This window comes from Rosa rugosa, chromosome 6 (genome assembly GCF_958449725.1).
Source record: "Rosa rugosa chromosome 6, drRosRugo1.1, whole genome shotgun sequence".
NCBI classification, from domain to species: domain Eukaryota; kingdom Viridiplantae; phylum Streptophyta; class Magnoliopsida; order Rosales; family Rosaceae; genus Rosa; species Rosa rugosa.
In genome coordinates this window covers 42,888,438-42,901,202 of record NC_084825.1, presented here as the reverse complement: position 1 = coordinate 42,901,202, position 12,765 = coordinate 42,888,438, and the positions used below count along the sequence as shown (strand labels likewise).

At 38.8% G+C, this 12,765-nt stretch overlaps 1 protein-coding gene and 1 long non-coding RNA gene across 2 annotated transcripts; both read right to left on the bottom strand.

Annotated features, from left to right (window-relative positions):
* Positions 1–4: 4 nt before the first annotated feature.
* On the bottom strand, positions 5–2,250 carry LOC133718166 (uncharacterized). The gene is made up of 4 exons (XR_009850116.1): positions 1,906–2,250; positions 1,710–1,818; positions 963–1,031; positions 5–365 (listed from the first exon to the last, which is right to left on the bottom strand). It is a non-coding gene; the product is annotated as an uncharacterized LOC133718166 (long non-coding RNA).
* Positions 2,251–11,450: 9,200 nt separating this feature from the next.
* LOC133716816 (uncharacterized) lies at positions 11,451–12,068 on the bottom strand. The gene has a single exon (XM_062143472.1). The coding sequence runs from the start codon at positions 12,066–12,068 to the stop codon at positions 11,451–11,453; it is 618 nt and encodes a 205-aa protein (XP_061999456.1).
* Positions 12,069–12,765: the final 697 nt, after the last annotated feature.

The window sequence follows — 12,765 nt, the reverse complement described above, 5'->3', positions numbered from 1 at the left end:
AGCTTGCAAGGCCTTTTAGGATTGTGGTGAGAAAAACGTTTACAATTGAGGTTGAGAGTACGATTCGGAAGCGTAAAGATTTTACAACAAAAGAGTACTTTATTTACATTCCACAAAAGTTACGAGTCCAAGGTTCGGGTTTCAAGTTCACGCTAAATAACACACACCAAAGGATAGGCAGGTGGATAATAACAAATTTACAAGGTTCCCACAACAAAACAAAGTCACATTCACAATTTCAAAAGAAGGGAGACTAAGCAACACCTGCCAGACCAACAGTCAAGTCCAAAGGAAGCTATTCACAACTTGACGATGCCAACACCCAAGCGTCTAAGCCTGATCCTCAGCTGGCTCCTGCTCAGTTCCTGGAGGGAAAGTAGGGGTGAGCATCACATACGTTCATCGCCCAGTAGAGGAGCTCAACCCCACTAGGTTTTATAAATAGCATGTAGTAAAACGTGATATAAAATGAGAAATGCATAAACCGTATAACGTATATAAGTAAGGTACGTAAAATTGTAAAACATACGACTCATAGACGGGATCCCAGTATCTCTATAACCAGATGACCGGTCCCATGGACCAACTACACGGCCTTACCTTAATTAGAATGATTACCAGGTAAGCGTAGCGAGAGCGTCCACTACCTAGTCACACACACGTACCGGGCCCGTCATTACGACCGGGATACCCGAACGACCGGCGTAACTAACCCTCCGGAGGTTAAGGGGATCGAACCCAAGGAAGTCAGTGCCACCCTTCGCTCTCAAGTCATCTAACTTACTCAACCGCATGGCACGGCCTCGACACGTTATTAATAATTTTCCGTGTCGATAAAAAAGAAGATAAAATAGAATATAATATAATATCATAAAATAAACCGAAACCGTGCGTAAGTCATGCAATACTTAAAACAAATATATATAGAAAACTCTAGCGAGGCGTAGGTGAGTTCCCCCTACCTGGAATCCATACTCAAGAAATCTCCGGGTTTCCACCTTTGCTTCTCAAGCCTTGGGTAACTGGAAATCCTAAACCCGAAAATCTTTGGTTAGTAACTCTCTACAGACAAACGGTTACCCTTCACCTATATACCCATTTCGACCAATTATGAATTACAATCAAATAATTCTATATAGAGTACATAACTTTCACCAAGGAGACAAGCTCACCGTCAAACATAGCATATACCAAACTTTATAATCATGGCCTCCCTTTGATTTATAATTAAGCATCATAACATGCCAACAACCTTCTGACCAAAACCTGAATTGTACCTTCTATATCGTAACACCAACATGCAGCTCACAATTGTATCTCAAAACCATGCCAAGTTTTCAACTTTGATCTAGTTTTGGTCAAGTACCGCAATTATACCCAACAATCATGTCCATCACTCTAGCTCTTACAACAACACAATTATACATATACTCAGACCAAACCCAGCCTCTAATTAATCTAATTTCTGCCAAGTACTTAATTACGTCTGCAACTTAACAACCAAAACAATACAGCTTTTAAACTCTCTTAATTTCCAAAATCACCAAACGATAAAGCTATCAACAAGCAGACCCACTCATCTTTCTTTAATTACTAGTAAACAACTAAATCAACTAGACCTGTTTCAAGATTCTCACCAGGACGTCATCACCTCAACATGCATGAACCAAAATCCACAAATATAATTATACTAATCATTGTCAGCTTACCTTCCTTGACCACTTTAGTGACTGATGCCCACACCCAACGCCTCTAACTTCCAATTGCAGCAATGAACGCTAGAACCCACTTCTCCAATTCTCTCTTCCTCCGTCCAATCTCAAATACCAACAAGACCAAGATTATCAAAATTGTACAACCCAATCTCTAATTCACCAAGAACATATCTGAGCTCAAGAAGCTTACCTTAATCGATCCAGAATCCAAGCCTAAGACGATCAATCTCAATTGATGGGTCAGACACCCATATTTCCCTTCAGGTAATAACCATCATGGCTGGTATCTATGGTGGGTGGTGAGGATTACACAGGAAGAAGAGTGAGATTGGTGAAGGTTTTAATGAAACAAAGGAGAGGGTAATTGATTCGGTGAAGGAAACTCTGGGTTTGGATTTTTCTTTCACTGCATGGTTTTTGGGACAGACTAGAAGAGAGGAAGGTGAAATAGGTGAGAGTGAGTCGGTGGGTCGGTGGGTGTTCAGAAGCCTAGACGTGTGTCTCCTTCCCAGCTATACACTTCATCTACAACATGCACTCAGGTAGCTGATACTCTAATTAAACTTCCTCAATATGTTCAATAATGTGGGCCGACCCAAGTCTCCGAACCAAATTCAACCTTACTACTAGTTCCTAGCCCAAGTATTTCGGGACTAACTCAACTTCTAAATATCAGGAATAAAACTCGAAATCAACCGTATGAAAATCCGAAATTACTAAATAGAATTACAGGGGCTCACAATTCTATATTCATCGCCAGATTTAAAGTCTTTTATAGCTCGATATCATGATTACCATTTATCAGGTACTCCATAAAATACCATGAAGAGGATGCTCTCTTGATTGAGATGTATTGACACAATACATATGGTCCCTAGGACCAATGGCGTTGGAAATAGTGCTACCATGGCCAAAAGTGGCGTCATGGTGTCCAACCTTATACCCTCAACGTCATGACTCCTACGGTCATGTTAGGGTTTTCTCAATCAATTTGTTCTTTTGTGTTTTCCACAATCATGCATAAATAATATGATGCAGAGAGCCTCTGAACAATATTTCATAACTCTTTCAAAGTTTTAGTGAAGCAGATATTATTCCATCATGCTTCCATGTTCGGAAAGTTGTGAATGTTACTAAAACGTTCACTAGGCGCAACCCAAAGGTTGTTAGCGTTATCCTCATTCATGTACTCAAACTGGAGGGCCATCTTCATGTGGCGCTTCATCAGGGTAAATGCCCTGGAATTTTCTATCTCAGTTTGTGAGTCTTGAGCGGTTCCTTTAGAACATGGCTCTTGGATTGTAGGCAAATAAATATCCTGTGCCCGTAGAATCCAATGGAGTAAAATCGAGCTCGTTCAAGTTTGATATCCAAAAAGGAGAAACAAGAACGGATTAGTTTTGGAGTCAATGCTTCCACGAAAACTAGTATTAAGATTTCCGAGCCTTAATGCTACCAAGAAATCGATTTCCAAGAAATTTGGATTAGACCGAAACAGTGATGTTTGAATGGTCAAAATAGATGCTCACGAACGCTCTTAGTCCGTAGCTTACGAACGCTCTTAGTTCGTTAATTGCGTGAATCCCCACGATTCTGCTTTTCAATGATCGAATCCACGTTATAAGAAAGGTGGGATGTAGAAGAAGGGAGGTTTTCAAGTCCCCGAAGAAAAGAAGGAGGAATTAAATTCGGAAAGCGGGAACTATAATGTAAATACTTACTTGGTTAATTTCGGAGCAAATTCTCTTCTGAACAGTTCTCACTTTGATTGTTGTACTGGTCTCAAAATAACTCCGATAAGGCTGAAATTCAGAGGTCAGATGGAAGAGACAGAGATGAACAACTTCGATGAAGAAAAGATTTTGATCTGAGGTTCCGAACTAGATGTTTCGAAGCCTGTAAACAGACGGACGTGCACAGGAAAGGGGAAGGGTGCAGTCGGTGTGCGTTGGTGCTGCAGGGGCAGCAGGGATGCGTGCGCAGGGGTGCGTAGTGCTGGGCGTGCAAGGAGCAGGCTGCAGCGAAGGCTTGGCTAGCTCGGGCTAGGGGCTGCTGGGGCAGTAGGCACGCAGGTAGGCAGAAAGTTTCAGGCAAGTGCTTGCGGCAGATTTCGGTGAGAAGAACTTTCGGGTTTTTGGTTTTTGTTTTTGTGGTTAGAACTCGTGCTGATAACGTGTTTAAGAAAAAGAGAAATCGAGAGAGATTGAAGAGAGAATCATCATCATATTATTGAGAATAGGAGCCCTATATATAAGGATTACGAAGTACATATTCTAATGTTACAAGGAATACTAATCCGAGTAGGATTAGGAATTCTAGAACCTTCTCTCCTATTACTACTCCTAGTTTGATAAGGCACACTATGTCGATTTTCCTTCAACAGATAAGTAAAAAAATTAAACAAGTAACTTGCCTCAATTCTGTAGGAATGGCTCTGCTAAGAGTACTTACCATATACAGTATGTTTGTACTGAGTAGTCCCATCATCGGATTATCCCCTATTGTAAATTTAATGTATTTGTTGGACTTTCCTTATTTGAGAATTGAGAGTCCATTATATAGCAGTAGACATTGTCAAGCTTTGTCATCTGATTTGGCAATTTGATGACTGATATGACTAATGTTCTATTTTCTTTACTTGATTCTGGACTTGTTACAGTTTATTGAGAACTGTGACCTTACTAAGTCTAAGATCGATCACGTACTTTGTAAATCAATGCTTTCAAGTTGATATTTGACATCCATTAATCCAATGGAATGAAAAATTTGTTGATTCTTTTAGTATTATGCTTAGCTGCTCTTAGTACAGTTTGCTTAGTGCAGCTACCGGATGTCTTTCTCCCTATCTAATCTCTTGCGACTATTCATTTCTGTGCTTGAAGAAGCTCCATGAGATAACTACGTACTATAGAGACTAGATATGGTGCTGATAAAGGCGCGCGCGCGCGCACACACACACACACACACACACACATATATATATATATATATATATATATATATATATATATATATATAAAAATGCAGGAGGACCACCTCAAAATTAACAATATATCAGTGGTGTGCAGTCTTGTCAGTGGCACTTCTGAAAATATTGGGATGAAACTAAAAAGCCTAGAGGGGGGTAAATAGGCTTTCCCTACAGAAACCACAACTTTTCCTCATTGTTCTAAAACTCGGCCGCCCAGGCCGCCTAGGCGGTGGGCGGCGGCTCTCCGCCTCGAGGAATGCCAAATCGGCTGGGTTGGGCGGGCTGGGGTTAGACGGCCACCTAGGCGGCCTAGGAGGGCGACTAGGCGCTCGGTTGGTCTTTAGTCGGGCTGTACGTCTACACCGCTTGCAAAGAACGCTGAACATCCAAAACTCATCTCTAAGATCCCAACCATTCATTTTATGATCCAAATTCCTAATATAAACTCAAGTCATCGTCCCAAACCTGAGAAATCAGAATTCACAGATCAAAGAAGGTTTGATCGAGAAACTAAGGTCGCAGTGGAGAAAGCTATAGCTTTTCAGGCCTGACAAAATATGTGAAAAGGAAAAAGAGAGAGGATTGGAGCTCACCTTGGATAAATTCTTCGATGTTTGTATGCGATGGTCGACCGGAGCGAGAAAACAGTAGAACGAGAGAGAAGCTGGGTTTGGCCTCGAGTTTGACGATTACTTTAGTTCTCCGAGAAAAATTCAGTCACCGTCCCCAAACTATGCTGCCAAGGCCAATTTGATACCCGAACTCTCAAAAGTATCAATGTAATACCCAAAGACATATTTTGACATCAACGTGATGCTTCCGTCCAAAATTTGTGACGGTTCCGTTAAAAAAATGATGTGGCAAGCACATGAAGACCAAAACTAAAGAAAAGGACCAATGTACCCTTTTCTTTTGTTAATTCATTTTTTTTTTCTTTTTCTTTTTCCTTCTTCTTCTTCTTCTTCTCTGATGATCTGGGAACTTTCCCATAAAACTTGACATCATCATCATCATCAGGAGAGTCAATGATGCTTAAGCCAACTTTACTACTACCCGAGCTCCTCTTATGCCCATGAAGAGGTGGTCTCGGGGACCTAAAGGGGCTGCCTAGATACAAAAACACCCTAAAATCTAGAGGCGAAGTTGGGCTCCTAACTGAATCAAAATTTGTTAAACCTATAGGACTCAACCCCACAAACAGACCAGGGACAATGAAAAAAAAAATTGCTTTTCAGATTCGGTCCAAGAACATCAGACCGGAAATGTGACTCAGACAGAGCATTAGAAATTGGCATATGCCCCATTTGGTGTTGATCTTGATCCTTTTGAGTTGACCTGGTCCTCTTCCTCAGCATTATCTCAAAATCCCCAATTAAGCACCAAAAAGCCCTCTATTTCTGTATCAAAACCAACGAAGTTCAAATCAATACAAGAACTAATCAACAATCAATAGCTTATAGTCATCCAGAACATCACAATCCATGAGCTACATTGTACAAAACAAATACAATAAACACAATTAAACCTCTCACATACATAACACTTTTTCCTTTATAGCATAAACCAAATTCCAAAAATCCTTCACAAAACCAATATATTATACCACTTGAAGCTCAATCTCTCACCTTCACATGAGAAAACCCAATCCGGAAATTTCCTTGCAATCTTTGAGCAAATGTCCTCTTCCCCAATTTCCTCATCCTCTCCAGCCAAAACTTGTCGCTCACCGCCGACGTCATCATCATCATGGCCACGGCGGTCATCGAAATTGAGAGGGCTCAGGAAAGGTAGATCGAGAAGGCGAACGAGAGGGGTCTGACGACGACGGGTGTGGGCTCGGATCAGGTCAGCGATGGGCGAAGCAATTGGGGAGTCGAATGAAGTGTTGGGCCTAATGAGCTCGGAGTTTTGTGGTGGTTCAGCGTTGGAGTTGAGGTGGGGAGGTTGTCGTCGAAGTCGGCGTCGGAGAGGTCGATGAATTCCCAGAGAGAGTCTTGATCAAAGTCTTCGAATTGCAAGAATTCGAAATCTTCTAAGCAATCTTCGAAGCTGCTGACGGAACTTGCCATGGTTGATTTTGGTTTCCGATTTGAGAATGAAATTTTGGGGCTTATTTAGTTTAATTTTGAGAGAGAGAGAGAGAGAGTTGAAATTTTGGGGATTCTTGTTCTTCAGTTTTTGTTCTTCCTGGGTTCTTGTTCTTCGGTTTAAGTTGAAGATGAAAAGCATACATTTTTTTTAATATATATATATAACAAAATTGGTGTAAAAGTACGACTTTGCCCTTAAAAATCTGTCACATGTATGACACGTGATCATTTTTAACGGAACCGTCACAAATTTTGGACGGAAGCATCACGTTGATGTCAAAATATATCTTTGGGTATCACATTGATACTTTTGAGAGTTCGGGTATCAAATTGGCCTTGACAGCATAGTTTGGGGACGGTGACTGAATTTTTCTCTAGTTCTCCAGATCTTTTACTTTTGCTAGTGTCTAATTAATATAGTTTGTTGGGTGTTTGTGTTGAGTAGGGAACCCATCAGGAAGGTTATGTGTTTGACTACCATTGAAATATGGGAATAAAAATAATTCTTATTATTCTTATCTATAATACGTTTATATATCTTTTAAGCCTATATATATAGTTTCTTCCCAAAAAATAAAAGTCAATATATAAATATATACTCTTATTTATATTTTTATATGAATAAAAATAAATTAAAATTAAAAAAACTAAAACCGCCTAGGCACCACCTAGTCGTCCGCCTAGGCGCTAGTCCCCCAGCCACCGCCCGACTAGCGCCTAGCGATTTTTCGAACCTTGCTTTTCCTTAATTCAAAAAACTCCAGCAAGAAACGTTAAAGGATTGAAACACAAATATGAATCCCTGAATATAGCAGTGTAGATAAAGTGCATAAAAGAAAGGTAAACACAATCACACAGCGATCAAGAGACACCAGAATTGTTTGCGCAGTAAAAACCTCAAAATGAGGAAAACAACTGCGGGGCCTTAACTCTCTAAAGCCCTAGTGAAAACCAATTCACTTAATGGAAATATACGAGTTCTCTTACAAACAACCAATAGCATTGACCTCGGCTATACTTACTAGACACATTCTAGAAGGCTGTATGATCACGTCTTCGTAAATCTTCTCCACTGATGAACTGCTATCACTGGTAGGATTGACAGGTACTGACCTCGACCTTCAATCTTCTTTGCACATCAACAACTCCAACTGACCTCGAGAGTACTTGATATGCAGTATATGATTGATAAATGAAAAAGTGTTTGACTCAACAATCTACTTTAACATGGAACAAGTAGATTACTGATACGATTTGAAGAACATCACTATTCAAGATGAATGAAGCCTTTTTCTAAATCACAATGGATGAATCCAATCTTTTTCCCCCGTCAAAGGCAAAACCAATGAACGCATTTTATTGCCGTTTATAATATGCAGACTCCCCCTAAAACTTTGGACAATAAAGACACCAAAACCTAATTGACTCCTTATATGGAAGGGACATATCCTAAAAAGATATTCTACAAATAAACATGATTTTATCCCTAATGAAAAAGATAGACTTAACTGAACAAATCATGTAGAATAAATATCCTTTTACAACTTAATAACTGACAACAATAATGCACAAAAGATCTCCTAACTAAAGAAATCGAACACGGACCAACTCACATATTCTGACCTAACCGGGATTGCAACACATGCATCAATCCCAGTATGCATAAAGACACAAAACGTATGAGATGCATATGCAATTACCTGTGAAGTACCTTGAGGAGTCAACTGAAGCATTGAGTCTTTTTCTTTTCATTCGACTAGGTCTTCACTCCAATGATTGGCACACTTCTAATTTAGACCTAAGACCCTAGGTTTTGTTACTTTGTATTAGGAATGCCAATGTACAATAAAGTCTATACTAACAACTTCTCAAGGCTATATATGCAGGTATTTTTTGTCCAAGCTCTTGCTTTTGCCAGTGCTGTACAAAGTTTCATTTATTGTTGTAGTGCTTTTATGCGAGGCATTCAGATGATTGAAACCATGGTCACAACTCTTCAATTCTTAGTATGTGGCTGTGATTGGTTTCGCAAGGGATGTAGGTAGTGCTATGATGCTCAAGGGCTAAAACTGAACACGGTTTTTCATTCACTTTCACAATTTGATATATATATATATATATATATATTGAATATGTTTGAGGGTCTTCCTAAAGGGTTTTCAGTGGGTACTTTCACAACTTTGTTACCATATGCAGTGCACCAGTCAACATAATATGAACAAGTTAGTGAATTAGCTTGCTGCCAAACTAAGAAGTATATATTAAGTATTTGTACATACATCAATTCTGCTTGTATGTAGAGTCTGAACCTTCATGTAATAGAGTAGAATCTAACAAAGTCTTCAAGTCATAAACTGATAACCATTATTTAATTCAGGCACCCTTCTTTTTGTTTTGTTTCTAAGGGTACAGAAACATTAAGAATCATTTGCTTCAAGATCAACGACATTGGATTAATTCACAAGCACAATCTAGAAGTATTATAAGATAAGCATTTAGTAGAATCAAGGTTTGCAGTTATTAATAAAAATGAAACAATGAAGATCAAAATACTGTGAACGTACACCAGTACGTAGCAAAGAAGATAATTGATAAAGCAGCTATGATGGAAAGATTAGAGGTATCGGCTTCAAGACATTTTGGATTATACAAAATGTTGTCTTTACTTGTTCCTTGAGACCTTCACTGCTTTCATTCTCAAACTTCCCACCGCGCTCATGTAGCTGTGTTACATTCCCATCAACACTAATTACCAGCTGCCCATTTTCCTTTAAGGGATCCATATCCCCAAAACATTTTCCAAGAAGTGCAAGAATGGCCATTTCCTCCTCCTCATTTCCCTATATCTCGCCAACACCTGCTTCACAGTCACTTGATCCTGTACTCACAATGTTGCCACTCAGACTTCAAATCAGACCCCTCTTGAATTGCTTACTCATACATTTAAGAGGACAGTAGTATATGGGACAGTCCTTTGAGTGATGTTCACTGTGGTCACCACTCACTGGTGAGAAGACATGAAGATCTTTAGGAGTCAGGAGCCATTATTTGATAACTACTGAACCCTTTTTTGACTATCAAGCCGCTGACATTCTTCTTCTCTGCAGTGAGCTTCCCAACTACTTTAGCCATTTTCTACCTCCTAAATAACATTTCAATAGGACGACAATTCTTTAGTGAGAGGACTTTTCTGTTACTTCCACTACCATCATGATTCTGGTTCTTCATGAGCTCATCTTTGAGCCTTGCCATCTGCTTAGCTTCTCCATAAATCATCTGAGCAAAATGCACTCCAAAATGCAGTAGTCTGAGCAAAGTCGGCACCAGCAGAGAATGAAATGTAATGGAATATTCATGTTGAGGGGAACTTCCCAGCACCGGTGGTGTTATCTATGTGCTTGAGAATACTATTCATAGATGCTGCACAATATTTATGAGAACACCTTTCATGTCCTCGCATGGTGTACTAATAGAATCAGTAGAATCCATTCATCCAATGAATAACTATTTAAAGTTAATACTGAAGATGAGTCCATTTATGACAAAAATAGAGATAAACATAGAGAGTACATTGACAAGATGTGAAGTAATCAACAGAAACTACTGATATCAATCATAACCTTGTATCAAACTGAAATATGAATATACATCAGACCTGACCGACTCAGATGCTTGGAACTCTACTTTTTTAATTTGAACAAATCGATCAGTTGCATACATGTATACATACATGGCATATGAAACTTAGCAACACGTAACTATATAATTACAGTTCTTATTGGTTTGCTCAAATATGCATATCATCGAGAACAACATAACTCAGAATAAATGTTAGTTAATTCATGACACCATTGTCAACAATTACAAACCTCAATCTTTAGCTTTCAGGAATTTAAGTCCTCCTAATCAAATAACCTATCTACAACTGATACTTTGCTCATCATTTTCAATTAATCTTTCAAATGCAACTTGTAGATGGCCTTTGTTGCATATGTTACAAAGACACGCCCTTAGAATATGGTCTATCAAAAGTTAGAGACTGAACATTAGTTTCTGGAAAACAAAAAATGGAAAAGAAATATGTAAAATTCATTAAGGAAGCTACTGTGAACTTTCTCAAGAACAAGGTAGGGATGCAGCATGATCCAAGTGAAAACTGCAAGAAAAAGAATGGCCTAACAATGTTTGGTACTTCGATTAAAAGTAACAAATAATATGAGGTAACAGAAATCTTTTATAGAAACTTTTTATTGAGAATCAAGAACTTAATGAAAACAGAATTTGACAAGTACAAATCTGTAGGAATTGGTTGTTTCCTCAAAACATGTAATCACCAGACTAAGGCATGGTATCAAAGACCTTTTCTTTTATATTCATGTTTTGATTAGATTCGTTACTGTGAATGTGTAATGGAAAAGGAAACCAGGATCAGACCAATAACCAAGATTCATATATATAACCAAGATCAATAAAACACCAAATTATCATTAAAGAATGAACTTTATATTTCATCAATCACAAATTAATTTACATGAAGAAAGAGATGAAAAAGAACAAACGTAGATCTTTTTTTTTCTTTCTTTTTTTTCTTGAAATCAACAACAAATGTTAACCTATAGATTCTTTACTAGCTAAGTTGGAAGATTGAAAGCCACCACCAAGATTGATCATGCTTCAAAAGACGTTCATAGCTTGAATACTCGTCCTTGGCTTTCTGATGAGACCAGACCAGTTGCCAGCAGTTTTCTTCATCTTCATAGCTTGAATATTTCTCATTTCCAGACAATTCAGATGCTGCTTCCTCAATTTGCTCATCAGTTTGCTATCTTTGTTGGAGCTGGTTCTTTTGTTGCATGACGAAGAAGGTGGAACCTTGTCTAACACCCTAACTTGCCGGCTTTGTTTCCGAGCATCTTCTTTCTCATACAGCTTCTTCAACCTTTCACCGACTTCTTTCTCAGCCTTTTCCACTCTCTTGGACTTTTCCTGGTACAAGTCTGACCACTTGAAGCTCATCACTTTCTTGATCTTCATCTTCTCGATCACCTCATCAGTGGCTTTGCCACCGAAGTCTCTCTCGAAGAACTTCTTCCAAAGCTTATCGGTGATCGGAGTCAGGTCTGTACCTTTTGTGCACTTCTCGATGTGAATTAACTGGTCTTTGGAGCAGTGTGGTAAGAGTTGATCGAGAAACCTGAAGTCTAGGTACCCAACATCCCCAAAAGAATCAAGATTGTCTATAGCAACGGAGACCCAGTGATCATTCAGATGGATTAACCTTCCCTTCTCCATTGTGATGGTTGTTTTGTGAGTGAAGTGAGTGAGGTCTGTGGTTTCCTTTTCTGCCTTATTTATAGGAAAATGAGGTTGGCTTGATTTCCTTTTCCTTTAGGGATTAGAGTTAATTAAAGAGTAGTGACCAAGTAAACCATCCTTTTCCTTATACGAGAAGGCTTCTGTGCCAGACTTAATTACAACTTAGTTTTTCTGTAAATAAAGAGTTGATTAAAGATAAGTAAAAAACAATAATTGCCCCCCACCCCCCCAAAAAAAAAAAAAAAAAAAAAGATAAGTGAACAATTAAACAAGTAACTTGGCTCAATTCTGTAGCCTGCTAAGAGTACTACTAAACATATACAGTAAGTTAAATAGGATTATCCTATATTGTGGATTCAATGTATTTGCGAAGTTTATGTTGTCAAGCTCTGTCATCTGATTTGGCTGTTTGATATATGACTGATGATTGATGTTCCATTTTCTTTCCCTGATTCTGCATTTGCCATTGCTTATTTACTACTCGATTTTCTTACTGAGAGTCTTGATGAATAAATCCTATATCTAGTGAAAACTTGAAGGGTAGAATTGGTAATGTCAAAGGCTATATATGAAATTCTGTAAGCCCTTGCTTTTGCCACTTCTGCGTAATTGCTTCTATTGTTGAAAGTACATGTGAGGCATTCAAATCTTGGAATCCTGGTCACCAAGTCTT

Coding starts and splice junctions, on each gene's coding strand:
- LOC133716816 (XM_062143472.1), bottom strand. CDS start 12,068: ATGGAGAAGGGAAGGTTAATCCATCTGAATGATCACTGGGTCTCCGTT.